This window comes from Oreochromis niloticus, linkage group LG8, assembly GCF_001858045.2.
Source record: "Oreochromis niloticus isolate F11D_XX linkage group LG8, O_niloticus_UMD_NMBU, whole genome shotgun sequence".
Classification (NCBI taxonomy): Eukaryota; Metazoa; Chordata; class Actinopteri; order Cichliformes; family Cichlidae; genus Oreochromis; species Oreochromis niloticus.
Genome location: NC_031973.2, coordinates 6,954,252 through 6,981,014, shown reverse-complemented (window position 1 = coordinate 6,981,014; position 26,763 = coordinate 6,954,252). Strand labels below are relative to the sequence as shown.

Sequence of the window (26,763 nt, the reverse complement as noted above, 5' to 3'; positions counted from 1 at the left end):
TTTCCAAAAGGTATTAACTGCTCTTGTATGAAGCAAACTCAAATGTCTCCTGGTGTTCTGATGGAGTAGACCTGCAACGCCGGATTTATAGGAGAAAAAACGGAAAACGGAAAACACCTGTGGCTTTCATTACATCATGCAGGTAAGTGACACATTTCAGAATTTTTATTTATATTGTAATTTATACATTTTAAACATCCTAAACTATTAATAATGATTAATTTACATAATCATAACGCCTACGGTTAAGAAATGCATTTTATTTATAATCACTGAAATGCTTTACCTTCTCTCTGTTTATATCGAGACCTAACATCTAAAAAATCAAAATTTTAAACGTATTGTTCAATACTTGACTTAAATATCTTTAACCCAAAATATATTAGGCATTTAGGCTCATTTATATTTTATTCTATTTATTTAATAATAAATTATTTCATTGACTTTTATGTCATGACTTTTTTTTCCCAAGGAATTCTTTCCATACAGACACGACGTTTTCGGTAGTAATGAGGATTTTTTTTTTTTTTTCCATTTTCGATTTATATAATTAACTACCTAAACACGTAAAACTGTTAATTACGCAGTACGTGAAGCTGCAGATCTAATTGCACCGTATCCACAGTGCCACAAAGTTCCTGTATAAAGAAACTGAAAGTGATTTCGTGACCCAGCGCCTGCGCTATGTCGCGCATTCTGAATAATATTTAACCTTCTGGGAATTTAGAGTGGGAAGCAGGTAACCTGGAGAAGGGGATTCACCCTTACATTTTAATATGGCAATCTGAGCAGATTTTAATCCTGAATTATTATTATTTTTTTAAATCACTGTTTAAACTATGAAGGAATGCGACTTTGTTTAGATTTTTATTCTTCCTCTGCCAAGCCAAAACCATATACGTCATCACTGCTTGGTGTTGTAATTAACTGTATCTAATTTTCCAGAAATAATCTTCTTAGCTTTGTATTGGCAGCTAATTTCCCAATAATACATATAAGAGTTTAAACCATTCAAATTATGCCATCAGTCGTGAGTTGTGTTTGTTGTCATTCTTTTTTAAGGTATTTGGTTACCTGTGTTCCTGCTTGAAGCCGTTATAATGATGTAAATTAATCTTTATCTATGGTGATATTTTAGCAAATTCTAAATATTTAGTTTGCCCTAAATGTGGGATAGTTTCTTTAATTACAATACAAATTTAAATCTAAAAATGTACTGATAATTAACATTACAAAAGACAGATTAAAAGAATGAGGTTATAGCCCATCTGAATATTGAGATGAAAGTGTGACAATGAAAAGTGTGCTCTGCTATAAATTAAATGCTGCAAGTATGCTTCATTAGATCACTAGGAGACGTTCGAGTTTGCTTATATAAAGGCAGTTTATACCTTTTTGAAAAATCATAAACAGGATTTTCTTTGCTTGTCTGTTTCTCAGTCTCTTTACTGGGGCCTGTATGAGCTCTCATAGGGCCACAGATGGGATATAGGTAGCAAATCTACCACAAGGCAGACAATCATTAACACATGCATTCACAGCTATAGCCAATAATTGGCAGTCAGCCTAAAGAATGCATTTCTTTGTGGAAGGAAACCTCAAGCGTTGGAAGAACAGAAAAACCCAACACAGAAAGCCCCCAGCCTTTTTGCTGTGACACAGTAACATTAACCACAACACCACCACGCTGCCCTTTTTAATTTGATTCTTTCTTTTTCATATTTACGTGCAAATTTCTGTCAGACAAAATCAGTTGTCGTTTTCAATACACCTGGATACAGAATGGTAGGTGTGTGGCAAGAAAAGCCCCCTGCTGCAGAGGGCTGCAAGTTTAAAGACTTCCATTTTGGAGCTTTTATAAACAGGTGCACACTTAAGTGCATCAAATAGCCCTCGGAAAATTCTGAGTCCAAAAACAAGGCACTGAAGTGTCTTGTATCGCCTTGCAAACTTGCAAATGCCTTGCCAGTTTATCCTCAGCCTGGAAGAAGAAGAAGAGATTACCATAATTCCCTCCTCTATTAGAGAGACATTCAGTAGCAAAGGTGCCAGTTTATCCTCAGCCTGGAACTAGCAGAAGATGATCAATCTCAGAAGATTTCCTCTAAAGGAAAAATTACATTTATAAGTAAATGCTGAGATTGACTTACTGAGGCTTTGGACGCCTGGCGGTACAGTTGATTGTCGTACGTTTGCTTTGAAATAATATTTACACAAAAGAATAGACAACAAATGATAAAGGTTAATTAGCCTCCTTATGATGGCTTCTAACAAGAAACACATATAACTGAAGCAGGTGCGTGTCCAGTATTTCTTTTTTAGGGATGGCCATATGGGGGCCACGAAAAATACATGAGTGGCACACCAAAAACAGAACAGTGTAGGGGCACAGCAGAGGGGAGGGGGTGACGACAGGAAATTGTGACAGACATACAAAGTGACACAATATGATTGACAAAAAATGCATATCCAAGAATAAACAAGTTAATGTTTCTACTTATTGTCGAGTGTCGTCCTCTGTCTTGTGCTCAAGTTTATTAAAATTATTACCTACATAGGACAGTCTTTCCAAGGGGGCCAGCCATGGAATTTTTGGCTACTTGATTTAATTTTATGTAACGCAGAATATTTGTGCTATTGCCCATTTATATATTTACCTAATTTCTTTCATACTAATTTATTTCTGTGATTTTCAGTAATGGTCTTGTTTTCCCAGGAGTTCTCTCCGTACAGGCACAACGTTTTCGATCTGCACACTGACCAACGTGGTATTTTTCTACTGCCCAAATGAGCGATTTAATTACTTAAACGGAAAATCCGTAAATCTACAGGTCTAATTGCACAGTAGGTATCCGTAGTGCCAGAAATGGGAAGTTCCTGTATAAAGAAACTGAAAGTTAGTGAATGTGCGCCTGCGCTGTGACGATCGTTCTTAAGAATCGACCTTTGATATTTCGCCTTCTGAGGATTTAGCGTGATGAGTAGGTAATCTGTAGTAGGGAGTTCACCTTTACATTTTAATGGGAAGATCTGAGCAGATTTTAACCCTGAAATGGAATTAAAACTAGCGCATTGTTCAAAGTTTACATTATAAAGGAAAAACCTATGTGTGTGCATTGCTTGGTGTTTGTAATTTAGCACTCATTTAAAGTATCTAATTTTCCTGAAATTATCGTCTGAGCTTTGTGCTGGAGACTAAGCCCAGTAATACACGTTTTCCATATCAAACATCAAATAACTCGAATTACACCATCAGTCGTGAGTTGTGATTGAGATTTTTTTAATGTTTTTTTTTTTTTTTTTTTTTGGTATTCAGTTACACATGTTTATTTCCTGTAACCGTTATAATGATGGCAATTAATCCTCAGTGTTTAAATTTTTGTTTGTCTTAACATTTGGGATATTTTATTTCCTTATGATACAAATTAAAATCCGAAATGTTCTCTGCATAGTGAAAGCCGTCCTTCACCTTCGGGATTCCCACAGGTGGTTAGAAAATGGAAAGCTATAAATGCGGCACTTCAGGTCTGCTCCATCAGAACAAGAGGAGGCATCTGAGTTTGCTTCATACAAGAGCAATTAATACCTTTTGAAAAAATGATGATGAGGATTTTCTTTGCTTGTCTGTTTCTCGGTCTGTTCACTGCAGGCTCCTCGTTGAGCTGCAAATGGATGGATCATAAATTCAGACAGCACAACGAAGAAACTCTGAATCTACTTGATACCATGGTGAGCGCGCTCTTTTTAAGAAAACTGTAACAACATTTAGTGGTTTGAACTTGATGTTTGATTATTTTAACACACAAGCTGTCTGTGTGTTTCTGGTTGTTATACAGGTTTATAACTCCACCAACACCACTGAAGATGCTGAAGTGGAAGTCACTGTGGCTTTCCCCAATCATCTGTACCGCCAAGCGTCCAAAGCATCAGTAAGTTAATCTTAGCGTTTATTTATAAACTCAGTTCACAATGAGAGCACAGTACAATTTCTCCTTAAATGTGAGTAATATAAAACAGTCCAAATGGGCCACATGGTGCATATTTCTATGTGTTTTTCTTTAAATGTTATCCGATAGTATCAATAATCTACAATGTTATGTAAATATTATATTGGTAATTTATGTGAGCCAAACAATATATTTCTGGCACCTTTGCTACTGAATGTCTCTCTAAAAGAGGAGGGAATTATGGTAATCTGTTCTTCTTCTTCCAGGCTGAGGATAAACTGGCTTTCACAGTTCAGGTTCTGGAGGAGGTGGCTGCCCTGTTTGAGGAGGATCACAGCTCTGCATCATGGGAGGACAGCACAGTGAGGAACTTTCTAAATATTGTCAACAAACAGGCTGAAGAGCTTCACTCCTGTGTAAGTTCACTTTCAGTAGCACCACTACTGAGATAACTGAGATAAATTATAGTGCTAATGTGGCTAAAACATATATTTAAATGACTATTTTTCTTGATTTAGATTGGGAGCCACAGTCACAAGAAGAAGAACTCACAGCTGTATTTCAAGACAGAAATGTATTTCAAAAGGCTTTCAGATGATGTTCTAAAGAAAAAGGTAGGTCTTGATTATTTTTTAAAACCAATTCTTTAATTAAACACCTCTGGCATATTTTACTAATATTAATGTTGTTGTGTCTGTAGGGTCACAGTGTTGAAGCCTGGGAGGTGATCAGGAAGGAAACCAAAGCCCATCTCATGAGAGCAGAACCGCTGGCTTCATCTCTGCACACTGCCAACTAAAATCTGTCTGTTACATGAAAATGCATTCATTTATCTGCTTGCCTGTTACTTTTTGTATTTATTTATTTATCTATCTATTGACTTCTATTTATTGGTTGACTGCATCAGTATTTTCAGTGCTTGCAAACCAAATCTAATATTTTCTATAAGTTTTTTTTGTCTTGAAGTAATAAAAAGAACACTTATTGCAAATGAATATTGTCAATCTTTTGATTCATAGGAAACAAAATAAGAAACCGAAAAATAATGAAAGTCTTATCTTTAGTCTGGAGCAGTTTATTTGTAGCTATAACTGCTTCAGACTGGTTTAAGTCTTCTCTGACTGACTGATGTGTTTCTATTAACACTGATGGTCATTTTGCATTGTTAGCCCCTCACACCTGTAGTGTTCAGATTTGCCTCTTGGTTATATTTTTAATGAATTTTGTGATGGTGATTACTAGATAATGAAATGACTTGTCTGTCATTTCTTTACAAAGTTTTTAATCTTATGTTAAATCTCAGGTCTCTCTGTCTCTCTACACTTTGCCATTTTAAATGAAAGTTTATTGATTAGTCCTTCTCTCCTGCCAGAGGTGTCGCAGACCTTGCTTCAATGCCTCCCTTATGTAATAGACTCAGCCTTATTCAACATTCATCAATCCATCATGGAGCCTATCTCAGCTCTCATAAGGCAAAAGGAGGGACGTACTCTAAACAGCTTGCATACAGCCATTAACACAATGACACAACTACGACCAACTTTGAATCGCCTGTTGATTTAACCCATGTATACTTGTCTGGACTGGGGGAAGATGCCACAAGAACAGAAAGAGCATCCAAACCCCACAATGATAAAGGACCCCTGTGACTGTGGATTAAAACCTGTGACCATGTCACTGCAGTCAAGAAAACTAAACACATCACAGCATTGTTCCGTTTTATTTGAGTCTTCTGTTTAATGAGACATTTCAAATTTGTTCTTAAAGTTCTATCCTTCCCATTATGCCCTCGTTTAAACTGAACTATTGTGCTTTTCTTAGTTCTGCATTTATATATAAATTTACTATTGCAATGGTCGATGGCTTATTAAATATGTCCAAAGTTTCAGGTATTGTCAGAGTATTTACTTTGAAACAAATATGAATCTTAGGTTTTTCACCTGTCTTGGCTATATATGATGTCAGTGAGTTGGGATATATTTAACATGGCCATTTCAGCAAGACAGATGTAGAAGGCTGAGTATCCAATCAGAGGAAAGCTGGCTTCAAAAAGTGGAAGGGGCAAAAATGATTTGGTGCAAATAACGTTTTCTTTTCTTCTTAAGAATCAAGAAATGTAAACAAAGCATAGTTTACTATACTCCAGGTCTACTGAGAAGATAAACTCTGGTTGTTTAGAAAGACTCAAACAGCTGATATTTATAAAATAAAACAAAACATTATAACTAGTAGTAGTTATAATGACTTCTCCAAATGAATCTTGGATTGAGGTTTTACAGTTAAGCATACAACGTATAAGTGCTGTGCTTTGAAACTTGCTTATCTTGTTTAATGATTTTTATTAATGTTTTCGTTTGTATTTTTCAGTCATCAGTCAGTGCAACTGCACAATGTCAGCAGCATAATGTATGAAGAAATTTGAATCAGGTTTGTTTTCATCCCAGGTTTTTTGGCTAAATGTTGTGATATCTTATGAAATCAATTTTATGATAAAGTGAGAGAAAAAAAATAGACTAATCTGTTTTTGTAGTTTCTATGTGATACGTGCAGATCTGTCTTTGTGAACGATCAAAGAGATTTTTCTTCGGCTCAGCAGGTTTCTGATATTTGATTCTACCTATTAAAAGGGAATGCAACATCAGTTTACTTCATTTTGCAGGAATAAAAATATGTCCACTTTCTTTTTTAAATGGGAAATATTTATTGATTTCAACATATAAAATGATACAGAAAATGTTCTGTTTAGTTTAAAGTAAATTCACAAATAAATAAAGATTTGCTGTTTAACACTTAGAAATATTCACTTATACAATCAACTTAAAAATCAGTAAATAAATTAGTAGATAAATAAGTTAAAAAAATAAATAAATTAACACATCCTTCCTGTAACAGACAGATTTTAGTTGACAGTGTGCAGAGATGAAGCCAGCTGTTCTGCTCTCATGAGATGGGCTTTGGTTTCCTTCCTGATCACCTCCCAGGCTTCAGCACTGTGACCCTACAGACACAACAATATTATCATTAGTAAAATATGCCAGAGGTGTTTAAATAAAGAATTGATCAAAAATAATCAAGACCTACCTTCTTCTTTAGGACATCATCTGAAAGCCTTTTGAAATACATTTCTGTCTTGAAATACAGCTGTGAGTTCTTCTTCTTGTGACTGTGGCTCCCAATCTAAATCAGGAAAAATAGTCATTTAAATATATGTTTTAGCGCCATTAGCAATATAATTTATTTCAGTTATCTCAATCGTGGTGTTACTGAAAGTGAACTTACACAGGAGAGAAGCTCTTCAGCCTGTTTGTTGACAATATTGAGAAAGTTCCTCACTGTGCTGTCCTCCCATGATGCAGAGCTGTGATCCTCCTCAAACAGGGCAGCCACCTCCTCCAGAACCTGAACTGTGAAAGCCAGTTTATCCTCAGCCTGGAAGAAGAGCAATCACAGATTATTTACTCACATGACTGTCTCTGTAAAGAAAATTGAGTTTCTAAGTTAAGCAGTCTAAGTTCTAAGTTTTAAGTAGTCTGGGATATTATGGGATAAAATCAGGAAAACCGAGATTTACTTACTGATGATTTGGACACCTGGCGGTACAAGTGATTAGGGAAGGGCACGGTGACCTCCACTTCAGTGATGTTAGTGGAATTATTAGCCTGCATCACACACAGAAGCACATCGAGTGTTTCAGTAAACAGGCACTACATTTAAGCACATTTAAAAAAATTTAGCGTAAATATTAAAAGATGTGCACTCACCATGGTATCAAGTAGTTTCAGAGTTTCTTCGTTGTGCTGTTTGAATTTATCATCCATCCATTTGCAGCTCAACGAGGAGCCTGCAGTGACCAGACCGAGAAACAGGCAAGCAAAGAAAACCCTGTTGATCATTTTCCAAAAGGTATTAACTGCTCTTGTATGAAGCAAACTCAAATGTCTCCTGGTGTTCTGATGGAGTAGACCTGCAACGCCGGATTTATAGGAGAAAAAACGGAAAACGGAAAACACCTGTGGCTTTCATTACATCATGCAGGTAAGTGACACATTTCAGAATTTTTATTTATATTGTAATTTATACATTTTAAACATCCTAAACTATTAATAATGATTAATTTACATAATCATAACGCCTACGGTTAAGAAATGCATTTTATTTATAATCACTGAAATGCTTTACCTTCTCTCTGTTTATATCGAGACCTAACATCTAAAAAATCAAAATTTTAAACGTATTGTTCGATACTTGACTTAAATATCTTTAACCCAAAATATATTAGGCATTTAGGCTCATTTATATTTTATTCTATTTATTTAATAATAAATTATTTCATTGACTTTTATGTCATGAATTTTTTTTTCCCAAGGAATTCTTTCCATACAGACACGACGTTTTCGGTAGAAATGAGGATTTTTTTTTTTTTCCATTTTCGATTTATATAATTAACTACCTAAACACGTAAAACTGTTAATTACGCAGTACGTGAAGCTGCAGATCTAATTGCACCGTATCCACAGTGCCACAAAGTTCCTGTATAAAGAAACTGAAAGTGATTTCGTGACCCAGCGCCTGCGCTATGTCGCGCATTCTGAATAATATTTAACCTTCTGGGAATTTAGAGTGGGAAGCAGGTAACCTGGAGAAGGGGATTCACCCTTACATTTTAATATGGCAATCTGAGCAGATTTTAATCCTGAATTATTATTATTTTTTTAAATCACTGTTTAAACTATGAAGGAATGCGACTTTGTTTAGATTTTTATTCTTCCTCTGCCAAGCCAAAACCATATACGTCATCACTGCTTGGTGTTGTAATTAACTGTATCTAATTTTCCAGAAATAATCTTCTTAGCTTTGTATTGGCAGCTAATTTCCCAATAATACATATAAGAGTTTAAACCATTCAAATTATGCCATCAGTCGTGAGTTGTGTTTGTTGTCATTCTTTTTTAAGGTATTTGGTTACCTGTGTTCCTGCTTGAAGCCGTTATAATGATGTAAATTAATCTTTATCTATGGTGATATTTTAGCAAATTCTAAATATTTAGTTTGCCCTAAATGTGGGATAGTTTCTTTAATTACAATACAAATTTAAATCTAAAAATGTACTGATAATTAACATTACAAAAGACAGATTAAAAGAATGAGGTTATAGCCCATCTGAATATTGAGATGAAAGTGTGAAAATGAAAAGTGTGCTCTGCTATAAATTAAATGCTGCAAGTATGCTTCATTAGATCACTAGGAGACGTTCGAGTTTGCTTATATAAAGGCAGTTTATACCTTTTTGAAAAATCATAAACAGGATTTTCTTTGCTTGTCTGTTTCTCAGTCTCTTTACTGGGGCCTGTATGAGCTCTCATAGGGCCACAGATGGGATATAGGTAGCAAATCTACCACAAGGCAGACAATCATTAACACATGCATTCACAGCTATAGCCAATCATTGGCAGTCAGCCTAAAGAATGCATTTCTTTGTGGAAGGAAACCTCAAGCGTTGGAAGAACAGAAAAACCCAACACAGAAAGCCCCCAGCCTTTTTGCTGTGACACAGTAACATTAACCACAACACCACCACGCTGCCCTTTTTAATTTGATTCTTTCTTTTTCATATTTACGTGCAAATTTCTGTCAGACAAAATCAGTTGTCGTTTTCAATACACCTGGATACAGAATGGTAGGTGTGTGGCAAGAAAAGCCCCCTGCTGCAGAGGGCTGCAAGTTTAAAGACTTCCATTTTGGAGCTTTTATAAACAGGTGCACACTTAAGTGCATCAAATGGCCCTCGGAAAATTCTGAGTCCAAAAACAAGGCACTGAAGTGTCTTGTATCGCCTCGCAAACTTGCAAATGCCTTGCCAGTTTATCCTCAGCCTGGAAGAAGAAGAAGAGATTACCATAATTCCCTCCTCTATTAGAGAGACATTCAGTAGCAAAGGTGCCAGTTTATCCTCAGCCTGGAACTAGCAGAAGATGATCAATCTCAGAAGATTTCCTCTAAAGGAAAAATTACATTTATAAGTAAATGCTGAGATTGACTTACTGAGGCTTTGGACGCCTGGCGGTACAGTTGATTGTCGTACGTTTGCTTTGAAATAATATTTACACAAAAGAATAGACAACAAATGATAAAGGTTAATTAGCCTCCTTATGATGGCTTCTAACAAGAAACACATATAACTGAAGCAGGTGCGCGTCCAGAATTTCTTTTTTAGGGATGGCCATATGGGGGCCACGAAAAATACATGAGTGGCACACCAAAAACAGAACAGTGTAGGGGCACAGCAGAGGGGAGGGGGTGACGACAGGAAATTGTGAGAGACATACAAAGTGACACAATATGATTGACAAAAAATGCATATCCAAGAATAAACAAGTTAATGTTTCTACTTATTGTCGAGTGTCGTCCTCTGTCTTGTGCTCAAGTTTATTAAAATTATTACCTACATAGGACAGTCTTTCCAAGGGGGCCAGCCATGGAATTTTTGGAATTTTTGGCTACTTGATTTAATTTTATGTAATGCAGAATATTTGTGCTATTGCCCATTTATATATTTACCTAATTTCTTTCATACTAATTTATTTCTGTGATTTTCAGTAATGGTCTTGTTTTCCCAGGAGTTCTCTCCGTACAGGCACAACGTTTTCGATCTGCACACTGACCAACGTGGTATTTTTCTACTGCCCAAATGAGCGATTTAATTACTTAAACGGAAAATCACGCAATACGTAAATCTACAGGTCTAATTGCACAGTAGGTATCCGTAGTGCCAGAAATGGGAAGTTCCTGTATAAAGAAACTGAAAGTTAGTGAATGTGCGCCTGCGCTGTGACGATCGTTCTTAAGAATCGACCTTTGATATTTCGCCTTCTGAGGATTTAGCGTGATGAGTAGGTAATCTGTAGTAGGGAGTTCACCTTTACATTTTAATGGGAAGATCTGAGCAGATTTTAACCCTGAAATGGAAATAAAACTCGCGCATTGTTCAAAGTTTACATTATAAAGGAAAAACCTATGTGTGTGCATTGCTTGGTGTTTGTAATTTAGCACTCATTTAAAGTATCTAATTTTCCTGAAATTATCGTCTGAGCTTTGTGCTGGAGACTAAGCCCAGTAATACACGTTTTCCATATCAAACATCAAATAACTCGAATTACACCATCAGTCGTGAGTTGTGATTGTGATTTTTTTAATGTTTTTTTTTTTTTTTTGGTATTCAGTTACACATGTTTATTTCCTGTAACTGTTATAATGATGGCAATTAATCCTCAGTGTTTAAATTTTTGTTTGTCTTAACATTTGGGATATTTTATTTCCTTATGATACAAATTAAAATCCGAAATGTTCTCTGCATAGTGAAAGCCGTCCTTCACCTTCGGGATTCCCACAGGTGGTTAGAAAATGGAAAGCTATAAATGCGGCACTTCAGGTCTGCTCCATCAGAACAAGAGGAGGCATCTGAGTTTGCTTCATACAAGAGCAATTAATACCTTTTGAAAAAATGATGAGGATTTTCTTTGCTTGTCTGTTTCTCGGTCTGTTCACTGCAGGCTCCTCGTTGAGCTGCAGATGGATGGATCATAAATTCAGACAGCACAACGAAGAGACTCTGAATCTACTTGATACCATGGTGAGTGCACATCTTTGAATATTCAGTCTAAATATTTAAAAGTGTACTGACTGTAATTTAGTAATTTAAACTTAGTGCCTGTTAACTCAAACATGATATGTCTCTGTGTGTGATGCAGGCTTATAACTCCACTAACATCACTGAAGTGGAGGTCACTGTGGTCTTCCCTAATCACCTGTACCGCCAGGTGTCCAAAGCATCAGTAAGTCAACATCAGCTTTGACTTAATTAATCAACTTATTTATTTTCAGAGACAGTCATATGAGTAAATAATCTGTAATTGCTCGTCTGTCCAGGATGAGGATAAACTTGCTTTCACAGTTCAGGTTCTGGAGGAGGTGGCTGCCCTGTTTGAGGAGGATCACAGCTCTGCATCATGGGAGGACAGCACAGTGAGGAACCTTCTCAATATTTTCAACAAACAGGCTGAAGAGCTTCACTCCTGTGTAAGTTCACTTTCAGTAACACCACTACTGAGATAACTGAGATAAATTATAGTGCTAACGTGGCTAAAACATATATTTAAATGACTATTTTTCCTGATTTAGATTGGGAGCCACAGTCACAAGAAGAAGAATTCACAACTGTATTTCAAGACAAAAATGTATTTCAAAAGGCTTTCAGATGATGTCCTAAAGAAAAAGGTAGGTCTTTAATGTTTTGACCAATTCTTTAATTAAACACCTCTGGCATGTTTTAATAATGATAATATTGTTGTGTCTGTAGGGTCACAGTGCTGAAGCCTGGGAGGTGATCAGGAAGGAAACCAAAGCCCATCTAATGAGAGCAGAACAGCTGGCTTCATACACTGCCAACTAAAGTGTCATGTCACAAAAAGAATGTATTAATTTATTGCCTTTATTTATTTATTTATCCACTGATTTTATGTATTAGTTGACTGGATTTGTATTTATTTTCAATGATGAGCAATGGAAATGAAAATTTTTTTTATAAATGTTTTGTCTGGAATTCAATAAAAAAATAACACTTATTTCCAATTAAATGTTTTCATTATTTTGATTCCTGGAAAACAAAATACAGGGAGTGCAGAATTATTAGGCAAGTTGTATTTTTGAGGAATAATTTTATTATTGAACAACAACCATGTTCTCAATGAACCCAAAAAACTCATTAATATCAAAGCTGAATGTTTTTGGAAGTAGTTTTTAGTTTTATATAATTTTATGAGTATTTTATGAGTATTATAAATTTTATGAGTTGGACAGTAGTATTGATCCAGATATCCACCTCTATCAGAATGTTGATATGACATGTGAATATTATAATGGGGAAGAGTTGGATCCCAAGATAAAAGGTTTTTCATTAATCCACTTTAACAGTCGGAGTCTTTACAGTAATTTTTCTAAAATTAAAGCGTATCTTGATCAATTCCAAAATAAGTTTGCAGTGGTAGCAATTTCAGAAACATGGTTGAATGACGACAAAGAATTGCAAGATGGACTAGAGGGCTATGAAATGTTTTGGCAAAATAGGAAGAATAGAAGAGGAGGAGGTGTTGCTATGTTTGTTTTTTCGTATCTTAAATGTAAAGTTGTTAATAATATGACTGCTGTGATTGATAACTTGATGGAATGTTTAACCATTGAAATTCAGTGTGAAAGATCGAAAAACATATTAGTTAGCTGCATTTATCGTACACCTGCATCCTGTATAGATCAGTTTACCAAAGAAATTTCTGTAATATTAGAAAAACACAAAGAGAAGGTGACTTTTTTTTGTGGTGATTTTAACATTGATTTATTGAAGGCAAACGACCATAATAAGACTTCAGAATTTATTGATACAATGTTTAGTTTTGGATTCCATCCGTTGATTCTAAAGCCGAGCAGAATAATGATGGATAGTGCTACTTTGATCGACAATATTTTTGTTAATAAGATCGACGGCAAGATACTTAGTGGACTGTTAGTCACAGATGTAAGTGATCACTTGCCTGTCTTTTCAGTGTTTGAAATGAACAATCAACTTCATTTTCAAGAGGAAAAGCAAATTGATTACAGTGGTAGAATAAAAACACCAGAACAAATTGCGGCTTTTAAAACAGACTTAGAAAATTATGACTGGCAAAAAGTTTATGTGGAAGACACTAATGATGCATACAATGCATTTTTGGATATATTTTTGTCAATCTATGACAGCCATTGTCCAATTAAAAAGTTTTCCAAAAATTCTAAAAAGAAAAAACCATGGTTTACACAAGGTCTGGAAAGAGCCTGTAAAAAGAAAAATAGGTTATACAGGATTTTGTTGACACACAGAACAAAGGAAAATGAAGACAAATATAAAAAATATCGAAATAAATTAACATCTATTATGCGATATGAAAAGAAAAGATATTATGAACAGCTGCTTCAAAAACATAAAAATAATATTAAGGCTACCTGGAGTGTATTAAATAGGATAATAAAAAATCAACATAATATATGTTCTCCAACACGTATTGTAAAAAGAGGTAATGTAGTGATTGAGAATATTGAGAGCATAGTTAATGAATTTAATGATTACTTTGTTAATGTAGGTCCCAACTTGGCAAAAGAGATTTCTGTACCAGGAGGAAATGATGAAGTAGATTCTACTTCTTGTAAATGTAACTCAATGTTTCTTGGTGGAGTCTGTGAGAGTGACATTGTAGAAGTGGTGAGCAAATTCAAGAGTAAAAAATCCATGGATTGTGATGACCTTGACATGTCGCTAATTAAAGAAGTTCTTCATAGTGTCCTTCAACCTTTAACATATATTTGTAATAAATCATTTCAAACTGGAATTTTTCCAGATAAAATGAAAATTGCCAAAGTGATCCCACTATATAAAACTGGTGATAAACAGATTGTGTCAAACTATAGACCGGTATCTTTACTGCCTCAGTTTTCAAAGATTCTTGAAAAACTATTTGCAAACAAATTAGATTCTTTTATTGATAAATATGATTTATTGAATGATCATCAGTATGGGTTCAGAAGAAATCGCTCAACATCTCTAGCTGTGATGGAATTTATTGAAAATATTGCAACGGCTGTGGATGAAAAACAGTTTGGAATAGGTGTGTTTATTGATTTACGTAAAGCTTTTGATACGATAGATCATTCTTTACTTTTACAGAAGTGTGAAAGGTATGGTTTAAGAGGTGTTGTACAGTTTTGGTTAAATAGTTACTTGAATAATAGGTTCCAATATGTGAGTATTAATAACATGAAATCTAAACTTAGAAAAGTAACTTGTGGAGTTCCGCAAGGATCTGTTTTGGGACCTAAGTTATTTTTACTTTATATAAATGATATTTGTACAGCTAGTGATATTTTAAAATATGTGATGTTTGCTGATGATACAAACTTATTTTGCTCTGGAAAAGACATAAAGAAATTACTGAAAACAGTGGAAACAGAACTCATGAAGTTAAATAGATGGTTTGTATTTAATAAACTATCATTGAATGAAAGTAAAACAAAATTTATGTTGTTTGGAGGTAGTAAAAGTAATATTAAAGTAAAATTGAATTTAAATAATGTTGAAATTGAAAGAGTATATGAGACAAAATTTTTAGGAGTAATTATTGATGATAAACTTTGTTGGAAGCCCCACATAGAATATGTGAAACGGAAATTATCCAAGTCTATTTCTATTCTTTATAAAACAAAAGATTTTTTGAATAAGAACTATCTTTATTTATTGTATAATTCCCTTTGTTTGCCTTATATGACCTACTGTGTAGAAATTTGGGGGAACACTTACAAAACATATTTGGATTCAATATTTAAATTGCAAAAAAGAGCTATTAGAATAATAAATAAAGTTGGATATAGGGAGTCCACCAACCAGTTTTTTGTAGGATCATCTATGTTAAAATTCATGGACATTATATATTCTAAAACTTTAGAAATGATATATCGTGTGATGAAAAAGAATGTTCCAATTTGTATTTTAAGTATGTTTCAACTAAGAGATGGAAAATACGATTTGAGGGGGTCTTATAAGTTTGAAATACCTAAAGTGAGAACCAATGTTAAGTATAGATGTGTGTCAGTTTTGGGAGTTAAATTATGGAATGGACTTAATGATGAACTGAAGATGTGTTTTTCTTTGTCATTCTTCAGGAGGATTTTAAAAATTTGTATTACACAAGGTTATAGAAATTTGGTTTGTTAAAAATTTTTTGTGATGGTTTGAAAAATTTTTTGATTTATCATTGTTTTCTTTTCAAACTGTTATACAACTTATTTATCAATGCTATTTATTTTCTTGGTTAAGGATTTGATTATTTCTATGGGGGTAAGGGATAGGATAAGTATAAGCCACAAGGCTTCAGCCTATTCCTTTTTCGGTTACTATTTGAGTACTTTTATGTAAAATTATAATTTGTTGTGTTGTTGTTGACTGAAATAAATTTCAATTCAATTCAGTTTGTTTTTAGTTTTAGCTATTTTAGGGGGATATCTGTGTGTGCAGGTGACTATTACTGTGCATAATTATTAGGCAACTTAACAAAAAACAAATATATACCCATTTCAATTATTTATTTTTACCAGTGAAACCAATCTAACATCTCCACATTCACAAATATACATTTCTGACATTCAAAAACAAAACAAATCAGCGACCAATATAGCCACCTTTCTTTGCAAGGACACTCAAAAGCCTGCCATCCATGGATGCTGTCAGTGTTTTGATCTGTTCACCATCAACATTGCGTGCAGCAGCAACCACAGCCTCCCAGACAGTGTTCAGAGAGGTGTACTGTTTTCCCTCCTTGTAAATCTCACATTTGATGATGGACCACAGGTTCTCAATGGGGTTCAGATCAGGTGAACAAGGAGGCCATGTCATTAGTTTTTCTTCTTTTATACCCTTTCTTGCCAGCCACGCTGTGGAGTACTTGGACGCGTGTGATGGAGCATTGTCCTGCATGAAAATCATGTTTTTCTTGAAGGATGCAGACTTCTTCCTGTACCACTGCTTGAAGAAGGTGTCTTCCAGAAACTGGCAGTAGGACTGGGAGTTGAGCTTGACTCCATCCTCAACCCGAAAAGGCCCCACAAGCTCATCTTTGATGATACCAGCCCAAACCAGTACTCCACCTCCACCTTGCTGGCGTCTGAGTTGGACTGGAGCTCTCTGCCCTTTACCAATCCAGCCACGGGCCCATCCATCTGGCCCATCAAGACTCACTCTCATTTCATCAGTCCATAAAACCTTAGAAAAATCAGTCTTGAGATATTTTTTGGCTCAGTCTTGACGTTTCAGCTTGTGTGTCTTGTTCAGTGGTGGTCGTCTTTCAGCCTTTCTTACCTTGGCCATATCTCTGAGTATTGCACACCTTGTGCTTTTGGGCACTCCAGTGATGTTGCAGCTCTGAAATATGGCCAAACTGGTGGCAAGTGGCATCTTGGCAGCTGCACGCTTGACTTTTCTCAGTTCATGGGCAGTTATTTTGCGCCTTGGTTTTTCCACATGCTTCTTGCGACCCTGTTGACTATTTTGAATGAAACGCTTGATTGTTCGATGATCACGCTTCAGAAGCTTTGCAATTTTAAGACTGCTGCATCCCTCTGCAAGATATCTCACTATTTTTGACTTTTCTGAGCCTGTCAAGTCCTTCTGACCCATTTTGCCAAAGGAAAGGACGTTGCCTAATAATTATGCACACCTGATATAGGGTGTTGATGTCATTAGACCACACCCCTTCTCATTACAGAGATGCACATCACCTAATATGCTTAATTGGTAGTAGGCTTTCGAGCCTATACAGCTTGGAGTAAGACAACATGCATGAAGAGGGTGATGTGGACAAAATACTCATTTGCCTAATAATTCTGCACTCCCTGTAAGACAAAAGAATTTAATACGTGTTTTTAATTTATATAAGTAAGTGTCCTTTGTAAAGAAGAGAGGAACCTGAAAGTCTTACTTCCAGTCTAGAGCAGTTTGTTTGTAGCTTCACACTGGTTTCAGTCTTCTCTGACTGACTGATCCTTTTCTATTGGCACTGATGGTTATTTTGCTTTGTTAGCCCCTCACACCTGTTGTGTACCTCAATTTCAAGAGGTTCACTATATACTCTACCTGTTGGGTATATTTTTAATTAATTTTATGGTGATGATGATGATAATATAATGAAACCTAACCCGTGCATTCCTTTACACTGTGGGATGAAATCACAAGCACAGGAAGCACATCAAAACTTTACTCAGAAGGACCACAGCTGGCCAGTGGATTCAAATTGGCCATCATTGTTGTGAGTCAACACATCTGCTTTGGATTTTATTGGTCCAGTCAATAGGCATTATGAATAACTACAGAACCATGCTGCCCTGTTTTATTTAATTTTTCTTTTAAATGAGAATTTTCAAATCAAATCTGTTTGCAGTTCTTCCTATTGTTTTCAAAAGTTATCTTTTTTTGTTTTGTTTTATGGAATTATTGCTATGGATTGCTGGAAAACAAGTGTAAAAAAAAAAAGCCTTGAACTACTTGCAATATCAGAAAATGTGGTTCGATCACTTAAAATTCAGAATTCACAGGTTGCTAATGACCTTTCGAAAAACATCTTGGAATGAGATTCTCCAGTTAAACAGACAATATTCAGAGCCATGTCTTTAGCATAAAGGCGTTTCTGAAGGCCCAAGTGTACTGTTGCTGCTGTCCTTGCAAACATCACAGAAGGAAGTCATGAAAGACTCATTATTCCGCGTTTCTATTAAGAAGCTACACCAAATGTCTGATGGAGTTTGCTACTACTAAAGGTGATTCTTGGAGTTACTTCATTCAATTATTCACTTTTTCAATCCCATTTGTCACTGAATTATTAGATTTTCAACCAGACATAATTCAATATAAGGTTACACAATATATCTGAGAAAAACAACAACATAAAAACTTACTTTTTTCATGTAAATAAGTCAAAGTTATGGTTAACATTTAATAAGCCTTCAATTTATGAAAGCGATGACAAACAGCTTGAAATATCTAAACTATTACATTTCAACAGCTTGTCTTATTACATGATTGCAGAGGATCTTCAAAGGCACTAAACCTTTAACATCAATACCATTTTATTGGTTAAATGTTGCACAGCATTCATAAAATCTGTGATAAAGTAAGTGTGGCGGGGAGGCTGACACACATTGGAGCTCCATCAGCTCATCACGCCTCCCTCATATAAAACGTGCCGGGACCTGAGGTTGTTGTTGTGTGTGTGGGGTTATAGCTGAAAAGTTGCAACCGAGTGTCGTAATAACCAGCAACCAAACAAAACTGTTAAAAGAGCAAACTATGTGGTCGGGTCCAGGTCCAACTATTTTTGTAGTTTCTGTATTAAAAGAGCAGATCTGTCTTTGTGAATGATCAAATAGGTATTTCTACACTAAACACTCACCATGTTTTAGACATTTTTGTCTGCTCATTATAAATAAAGGCAACACCTTTTTGCTTCATTTTGCAGCAATCTTCCCAAATCTTCCCATTAAAATGTGAAGGAGAATTCCCTTCTTCGGGTTACCTACTTCTAAAACTAAATCCTATAGGTGTTCTATATATAGAACACCTGGCTCTAGTATTCAAGTATTTAATGACTTCATAGAAGAAATATTCTCTAAAACTAATCAAAAAGTTATGTTCATCTGTGGTGATTTTAATATTGACCTGTTGAATCCGAAAAAGCATAAAATGACCAACGAATTTCTAAACACTATGTACAGTTTGAGTTTACATCCTAAAATAACCAGGCCTAGCAGAATTACACCACATTGTGCCACCTTACTTGACAATATTTTCACCAACAATATGGAAAACAACATCGTGAGCGGATTATTAATTAATGACATCAGTGATCACCTACCAGTTTTTGCAGTTTATAACACTAATTATAAGAGAAATCAGCATGAAGAACAACTGAGATACAGACGAGTAAGGACAGAAGAAACTATGAATGCACTTAAGAACGATCTATTAAATCAGGACTGGGACAACGTGTACGAAGAAACTGATATTGATATTGCATATGGCATATTTTTAAAAATATTCATGGAATTGTACGATAAAAACTGTCCAACAATAAAATACAACAGAAAGCACAAATATTCAGATAGACCATGGATCACTAAGGGTTTACAAAATGCATGTAAAAAGAAAAATACACTCTATAGGGAATTCCTAAAACAAAGAACAAAAGATGCTGAAAATAAATATAAAAAATACAAAAATAAGTTGACCAATATTATACGTGTATGTAGAAAGGAGTATTATAGTAAAACATTGAACAACAATAAACATAATATGAAGGGAATATGGGATGTTTTAAACAGTATCATTAAAAATAATTCTGGACAACAAAGTTATCCTCAATATTTTATTGACAACGGTAATATTATGGAAAACACGGCTAATGTAGTCAACAGCTTTAATCATTATTTTGTAAATATTGGACCAAATCTGGCAGAACAAATTCCTGAGTCACTGCCATCAGTAGACTGTAGTGAAAGCCTGATTGATAGGAACCCTAACTCAATGTTCCTCACAGCAGTGGAGGAAAAAGAAATAATTGACACTGTACACATGTGTAAATATAAAACATCTACTGATTGTAATGATATTGACATGATAATCATCAAGAAGGTCATTGAAGGAATTGTAGGACCTCTAACATATATTTGCAACTTATCATTTCAGACTGGAAAAGTTCCAAACAAAATGAAAATAGCTAAAGTTGCGCCGCTGTATAAAACTGGGGATAGACACCACTTCACAAATTACAGGCCAGTTTCTTTACTACCACAATTCTCCAAAATCCTAGAAAACCTGTTTAATAAACGATTAGACAAATTCTTAGATAAATATAAATTACTCTCTGACAGTCAATACGGATTCAGATCAAAAAGATCAACATCTCTGGCATTAATCGAATCAATTGAGGAGATTACAAATGCTATAGATCAGAAACAGTATGCAGCTGGACTATTTCTGGATCTCAAGAAAGCATTCGACACAATCAATCATGACATATTAATTAATAAACTAGAACGGTACGGGATCAGCGGGGTTGTACTGCACTGGGTGAAAAATTATTTAAGTGATAGGAAACAATTTGTGAAGCTGGGTGTCCATTCCTCATCATGCTTGGACATTGCTTGTGGTGTTCCACAAGGCTCTGTACTGGGTCCAAAATTATTTATTATTTATATAAATGATATTTGTAAGGTATCTGATATATTAAAATTAGTATTATTTGCAGATGACACAAATATTTTTTGTTCTGGGGGGAATCTAAAGGAACTGCTGGATACAGTTACTTCAGAAATGTGCAAAATTAAAAAATGGTTTAACAGGAACAAACTATCTCTAAATCTAAGTAAAACTAAAATAATCTTATTTGGGAATTCCCTTAGAAAGGCACAAGCGCAGATTCATATAGATGGTGTGGAAATTGAAAGAGTACTTGAACATAAGTTTCTTGGTGTGATTATAGATGATAAATTAAACTGGAAGTCTCATATAAATCATATACATAACAAAATTTCAAGAAGTGTTTCAATCTTGAGTAAAGTAAAACACATTCTGGACCACAAATCACTCCACATTCTCTATTGTTCCCTGATTGCACCGTATTTGCATTACTGTGCAGAGGTTTGGGGCAATACCTACAAATGTTCGCTATCATCAATCTTTATATTACAAAAAAGGGCCATAAGGATAATCCATAAAACTGGTTACAGAGATCATACAAATCCACTATTCTTAAAATCAAAAATTCTAAAATTCACAGATCTGGTTCATTTTCTCACTGCACAAATTATGTATAGAGCAATAAATAACCTGCTTCCTGACAATATTCTAAAACTGTTTTCTAAAAGGGAACGGGGATACAATTTGAGGGGGGAATTAAATTTAAAACATCCCTGTATCCGCACAACATTAAAAAGTTTTTGCATCTCTGTGTGTGGAGTGAAGCTGTGGAACAGACTAAGTAAAGATATGAAGCAATGTCCGAGCATGGTGCAGTTTAAAAAGCGGTTTAAGGATATGGTTTTTACAGGGTACAGGGAGGAGGTAGAGAGTTGATAGGGTGTTCTTGTCCAATATTTTCAAGTGTGTGCGGGTGCACGGGTATGTTGGTATGGGTATATATATCTGTAGGTTGTGTATCCTTTGAGGTGTTACTGGGGTTATTGAAAATGTGTATATGTGTGTATGTGTATATACGTAGGTATGGATAGATTGAAACATATATACATTTGTGTGTGTATATGTGTGTGTATGTGTATATATATATGTATATATATGTGTGTGTATGTATGTATGTATATATATGTATATGTATATATATATATATATACATATATATATATATATATATATATATATATAAATTAATAAATAAATTTAAAAAAATACACATAAAATATAATGTAATTGCAAGGAGGTATTTCTGTAGTCTATTCATTACTACATAGTGGAAAAGGGGTGGGATTAAATAAGCTTATGCTTCTTCCTGCTCCTTTTTGAACATGAAAGTTATTTGTAGTTGTGGTTGCTCGTTTTCCTTTTGTTTTGCTTTGTTTATTTGTCTCTTTGAATTCTATGTTGTTGTACTTTTTTAACATGTTCAAAATAAAGATTCAATCAATCAATCAATCAATCAATCCTAGAGAGGCAAAATATCACTGATCGATTCCTATGAATGATCGTCACAGTGCAGTTGCTCAGTCACTAACTCACTTTCAGTTTCTTCATAAAGAAACTTCCTGTTTATGGCTCTACAGATACTATGCTTTTAGACCTCCAAGTTTTTGTATTACATAGTTCTCTATTTTATGCGCCTAGATAATTACGTTGGTAATTCAAACAATAGGAAAATACCACATTGCTCAGTGTACATAGCAAATCATCTGTACCCCCATAGAGTATGGAAAGAATTCCTATAAAAATAAAGCCATGACAAAAAAATACTGAAATAAAAGAAATATAAAAATAAATATATAAATGTGCAATACTACAAATGTTCTGTAATATTAAATCAAGCAGTCAATAATCACACTAAAATGTTTATTTGTTTGATGTAAAGTCAGCATATAAAAACCATATAAACACTTTATTTCTTTTATCAAGCTAACACATGTACAGGCTATGATAAAAAAAATAGTCAGTTAGGACTTGTGTTTTTTTGTCATGCTTTTTTTTTTGGTCTTTTTTAGATCTTCACATACATGTGTTTCTTTTTTTATCATTCTGATAATTTAGCATGTTCTCCATTCTTTTGTGTAATTATGGATTTAAAGCCAACATTTAACAATCTGCTATATCAGAACACCAGGACATCTGAGAGATTACTTCATACAAAAGCAGTTTATACCTTCTGAAAAAGCGATCAACAGGATTCTCTTTGCTTGCCTGTTTCTTGCTCTGTTCACTGCAGGCTCCTCGCTAAGCTGCAGACGGATGGATCATAAATTCAGATGGAACAATGAAGAAACTCTAATTCTACTTGATACCATGGTGACTGTTTTACCATTGTTGTGTTTTATGTTTCCGTTTTGCTAAAGACTTTTTCAAAAGCCTCTTGGAGTGAGGTTTTACATGTTGTCAGAACAGACTTGTGTGAACCATGCTTTGATCACGTCCTTTACTGCTCTATGGAAAAACACAAAGCTCGAAATGGCCACAAAGTCGTTGAAACATCACAGTGAGAAATCATGAAAAATGTAAAAAGCAACCAAAGGGCAAACAGAAAGAAACAGTTCTATTGATTAAAAGGTCAAAACAGGTCAAAATTTCCCCATTATTGTGCAGCTTTGATAAGAGCCTACAGCAAATGTGTGATGGCGTTTACTGGTTCTTGAAGTCAGTTGGTTCTCAAGTTTTTTTTTTCATGTTTAACAGCCTGTTTGTTGTTGGATTATTACAGTCTCAACCAGACATAACTCAATGAATAGTTATAATAAATAAAAAAATAACACACAACACACTTTAGAAACAAAAACACAAAGTAGAAGCAAAGTTTAATATTTAATAACCCTTCAGAAAGCTTAAATATTAAGTATTAAATAATTATATCAAATGTTAATTTTAATGCATTTTTATAAATATGTATATTTGTTAGCCCGCACAGAGGAAAAATAATCACTCATCCAAGCAGCTTGTAAATGAAAAAAAAAAGAATATATGACAAAATTATAAGCTAAATTAAAAAAAATTCTTCTTGTAAGAATTTGAATAATGTAGACTTTTTTTCTTTAGATCATCATCTGTCAGTTTCTTGAAACACAGCTGTGTTATTATTCTCTGGCTCTCTTCCTCACCATGCCTTTTATCTTTTATCCTGCCTTCCTTTTCTCACTCCAACCGGTCTCACTCTAAATTGGTAAAATAAAAATAGAGTTCCTAGGCTCACTTAAACGGCATCGTTGTCTCAAGGTAGGCAAAAATCAATCATCCATTTTACACAAACTCGGATGTCTCCTGGTGTTCTGACGGAGCAAATTTCATTTTCTAACTACCCGTGGAAAACACCTGTGATTTTTACTGTATCATACAGGTGTAATGAAGCATTTTAGTTTTAATTTGAGAGTAAAAGAATCTTATTGGCAAATAAAAAGCTAAAATATGGTTCAGTGAATTGTATAATTAACCTCTCAGAAATTTTGGCTTTTGTTCACAATGACACTCTGCTTGATAAAGTATCTTATATTTTTATTGTGTTGTGCTATTCAAGAACAACCTTATTTTCAAAGATGATGCTCATTTTTGTATTAAGATTAATAATCTTATGGAATATTTAAAAATGCATCGCAACTAGATCTTAGGTATCATGAGGCTCAACAGGTCTCCCGGTAATACAACAGAAACAGCGCTACATATTATACAGGTATATCTAAAGGTATGTTGTTTATATTTATTTGCATTGTTTACTCTTAGAAGTTGGAGATTAAAGTCTCAAGGGATGTTAAATTTGTAACTTTAATTTCCTCAGTCTTTCCATGTTGCCAGAAGTTTCGCATATTCTCGGTAAAACAAGTTGAAATATCACTGGCCGGTTCCTTTGAATGAATGCTGAATGGTAACAGTTGCAGAACCACAAAGCCACTTTTTATCGCTTCCTTTTTATGTCTCATGTGGATACTGCCCAGTTTCATTTATTTATGAAGTATTACTTTTCCACACAAACAACTGAGTAATCAGAAAAAAAATCACATAGGTCAGCGTACAGTAAAAGGTTGTGCCTGAGTGGAAAAGTACCCAGCAATAAGAAAACAATTAACCAAATCAAACCATTAACAATCTGTGGACATAATTCATGTGTAAATGCACAATACCCAAATTCAGCAGCTAACAAATCATTTTAATTGTATAACAGTCTAGATGTAATAAAGTTGGAATGATATTTTGTAACACAGTATTTTTTTTTATACCAAAACATAAGCTATTCCAGTGATAAAGTCAGAAACTTTGAATTTACAATAAAAAGTTACTAAAACTACTCAATGCCATCTAATAAGTTTGATTTTTATTTAGTTTAAATATTTCAATATTGTGTTTGATGCTTTAAACACCTGATGTGTTTACTGCAGGATAACCGAACCAACACCACTGAAGTGGAGGAAAATATACCTTTCCCCAATCATTTGTACCGTCAGGCGTCCCCAGTTTTTACTTCTAAACCTCCTTCTCTTCTTCTTCTTCTTCTTCTTCTTCTTTTAACAAAATCACTGGATATAATAATACATTGACCTTTCCTTTTAAAAATTTCCTGAGCAATGGTGTAAAAGTATCTGTTAGGTAGTCTGTGATTGTTCTTCCAGGCTGCAGGATTAACTGGATTTCGAATGCAATTCTCGAACTCACAAACTAATTTCTCATCATTGCCTAGCGCACAAACTGACACACGTTAACGTAACCACACCAGTGGAAGTTTAGATCGAATTTATTTTAAATCAGTATATAATAAAAGGAATAAAAAAGGAATTAATTAAAGAAACTAAAAATGACGCTTTAAGTAATGTAGGATCATAATGTAGTGGAAAAGGTAAACTGACCTAACCTGAAAATTCGAGATCTGCTCCAGTGATCTAAACGAGTGTGATCTGGCATATTGGTGCAATAAGATAAAGAAGGGTTACTCTTCTTAAGGGTTACTTACGTATTTAAAAATGAGCTACAAAACTCACAAATGCTAATATTTTATTAATTCGTTAATATATGTACCAGTGAATATATGCTCGCATTTGCATGGCATCAGAACCACCTGCACTGGGGTATTAGTGTTGTTCATTCCAATATACAGTGAATTGCTTAATTAAATCTACAGGCGATAAATTACTCAGCGTCTTCAAAATGAGAGTTTTTATGCTTTTTATAGTGGTCACAATTCAAGATAGTCCGTATTTGTCCTGTACCGGTCCAGAAAATTTTGAAAATTGAAATTGTGGGTTTCAGTCAGGGTTACTGATCTCATGTCTGCCTATACAATAGTAGTGTCTTTATTCATTATTTCTCAATTGAGATGAAAACATGCGCTAATCTTCCGATTAACATGTGAAGCAGAGTCTAGTTTTCCGTAGGTTACCTGGTTCACACAGGGAAGCGACAGGTTCAAGATAAAACAAGGCGAAATGTCACTCATTGGTTCGCGTTATGGCACATTCTGCACAGTCATCAAGCCACTTTCAGTTTCTGAAAGTAGGAACTTCCCTTTTACAGCACATATGGACACTGTGCAATAGACCTGGAGCTTTAGGTAAAAAGGATTATCATTTACAAAGAAGCAACTGAGTAATTCCAACTATGAAAAAAATACATTGTTCGTTGTTCAAACCGAAAACGCTGTGTGCTGTGTGAAAAAAGATGCCGAAAAAAGGAAAAAAAACACAAACAATCAATGCAAAGAGATGAAATGTGCAATACCATAATTTATTACAAATTACACAGATTTAAGTAAGGTGACCGTTAAAGAAATGTCATTGTATTTAATTATCTTTATTTTCTGGATGTAAATTGGCGCTAAAATCAGGATAAATATTCAAGGAACACGTTATGTTTTTCATATCACAACTTAACTATTTCAGAAACATATAGAGGCTATGAAAAAAGAAAAAAGAATCAGCCGTGAGATGTGTTTCTTGTTTTGTGTTAAGTTCATGTATATATGATTGGCAGGTAACTCGTACTGACGTAAATTAC

At 34.6% G+C, this 26,763-nt stretch overlaps 3 protein-coding genes across 3 annotated transcripts; 2 read left to right on the top strand and 1 right to left on the bottom strand.

Annotated features, from left to right (window-relative positions):
• The first annotated feature begins 3,597 nt into the window (after window positions 1-3,597).
• Window positions 3,598-4,746, top strand: LOC100691290 (interferon a3). Its single transcript, XM_019362190.1, has 5 exons — window positions 3,598-3,729; window positions 3,837-3,929; window positions 4,214-4,363; window positions 4,466-4,561; window positions 4,648-4,746. The coding sequence occupies exons 1-5, from the start codon at window positions 3,598-3,600 to the stop codon at window positions 4,744-4,746; spliced, it is 570 nt and encodes a 189-aa protein (XP_019217735.1).
• A 2,084-nt stretch (window positions 4,747-6,830) lies between these two features.
• LOC109203209 (interferon a3-like) lies at window positions 6,831-7,840 on the bottom strand. Its single transcript, XM_019362456.2, has 5 exons — window positions 7,709-7,840; window positions 7,523-7,606; window positions 7,227-7,376; window positions 7,029-7,124; window positions 6,831-6,945 (listed from the first exon to the last, which is right to left on the bottom strand). Exons 1-5 carry the CDS (start codon window positions 7,838-7,840, stop codon window positions 6,847-6,849), a joined length of 561 nt encoding a protein of 186 aa, XP_019218001.1. The 3' UTR covers window positions 6,831-6,846.
• A 3,644-nt stretch (window positions 7,841-11,484) lies between these two features.
• LOC100691025 (interferon a3-like) lies at window positions 11,485-12,434 on the top strand. The gene is made up of 5 exons (XM_025909948.1): window positions 11,485-11,577; window positions 11,696-11,779; window positions 11,874-12,023; window positions 12,126-12,221; window positions 12,304-12,434. The coding sequence occupies exons 1-5, from the start codon at window positions 11,521-11,523 to the stop codon at window positions 12,394-12,396; spliced, it is 480 nt and encodes a 159-aa protein (XP_025765733.1). The 5' UTR covers window positions 11,485-11,520; the 3' UTR covers window positions 12,397-12,434.
• Window positions 12,435-26,763: the final 14,329 nt, after the last annotated feature.